Source organism: Buceros rhinoceros, unplaced genomic scaffold, assembly GCF_000710305.1.
Source record: "Buceros rhinoceros silvestris isolate BGI_N320 unplaced genomic scaffold, ASM71030v1 scaffold20820, whole genome shotgun sequence".
Lineage (NCBI taxonomy): Eukaryota > Metazoa > Chordata > Aves > Bucerotiformes > Bucerotidae > Buceros > Buceros rhinoceros.
The window spans coordinates 5,126-5,724 of record NW_010390436.1 but is presented as its reverse complement, the minus strand read 5'-3'; the positions used below and the strand labels follow the sequence as shown (position 1 = coordinate 5,724).

The following is a 599-nucleotide window of genomic DNA, read 5'->3' as shown; positions in this document are numbered from 1 at the left end:
GTTAGAAGCATCGGTGGCAATCTATAGCATGACTTGTTTACCTCTTCACCGGGGAGGGGGGAGAGATTTATCTCCTGTTTGGGAAATAAGGTCATTATGTTCATTCTGTGATAAACTAGACTAGCTAATTCTCAAGTCATGTTTTTAAAATGGAATTTAAAAATGGAAATTGAAAATTTTTGAAGTAATATCTGGGAAGAACATTTACATCTAAACCACGTAGGTGTGGTCCTTTATTTAGTAGAGGGATTTCTCTTTTCAAATCTTGCGTTTGCATTACCAAACCAGGCATTGCTGGTTTAGGTAACTAAAATTGCTTCCGTTGCAGTATGCTTCAGAAGACGCGGAGCTTCTATTAGTTGGAAATAAACTGGACTGTGAAGTGGATCGGGAGATCACTCGACAGCAGGGAGAAAAGGTGAGACCAGATCTAACCAAATTCTTAGTGGCTGTTAGAAGTGAAGCTGCTGTGATGGTCCATGGCTCCTCCTGTGCAGAGCCCTCCCTGATCACTGAGCTCTCCTTTGGTTCTGTTCCTTTTGGTCTCTTCCAACTCCAAAAGTGTTGAGGAACATGGCATGAGAGTATGTTTGAGCACG

At 41.9% G+C, this 599-nt stretch overlaps 1 protein-coding gene across 1 annotated transcript in view; it reads left to right on the top strand.

Moving 5' to 3' along the window:
* RAB12 (RAB12, member RAS oncogene family) overlaps positions 1–599 on the top strand; it is a gene marked incomplete at its 5' end in the record, with an annotated part of 10,999 nt that overhangs the window by 7,647 nt on the left and 2,753 nt on the right. The window contains one exon of the mRNA XM_010137882.1: positions 329–418. Coding sequence (XP_010136184.1) covers positions 329–418 — 90 coding nt within the window. The remainder of the gene's footprint in view (positions 1–328; positions 419–599) is intronic.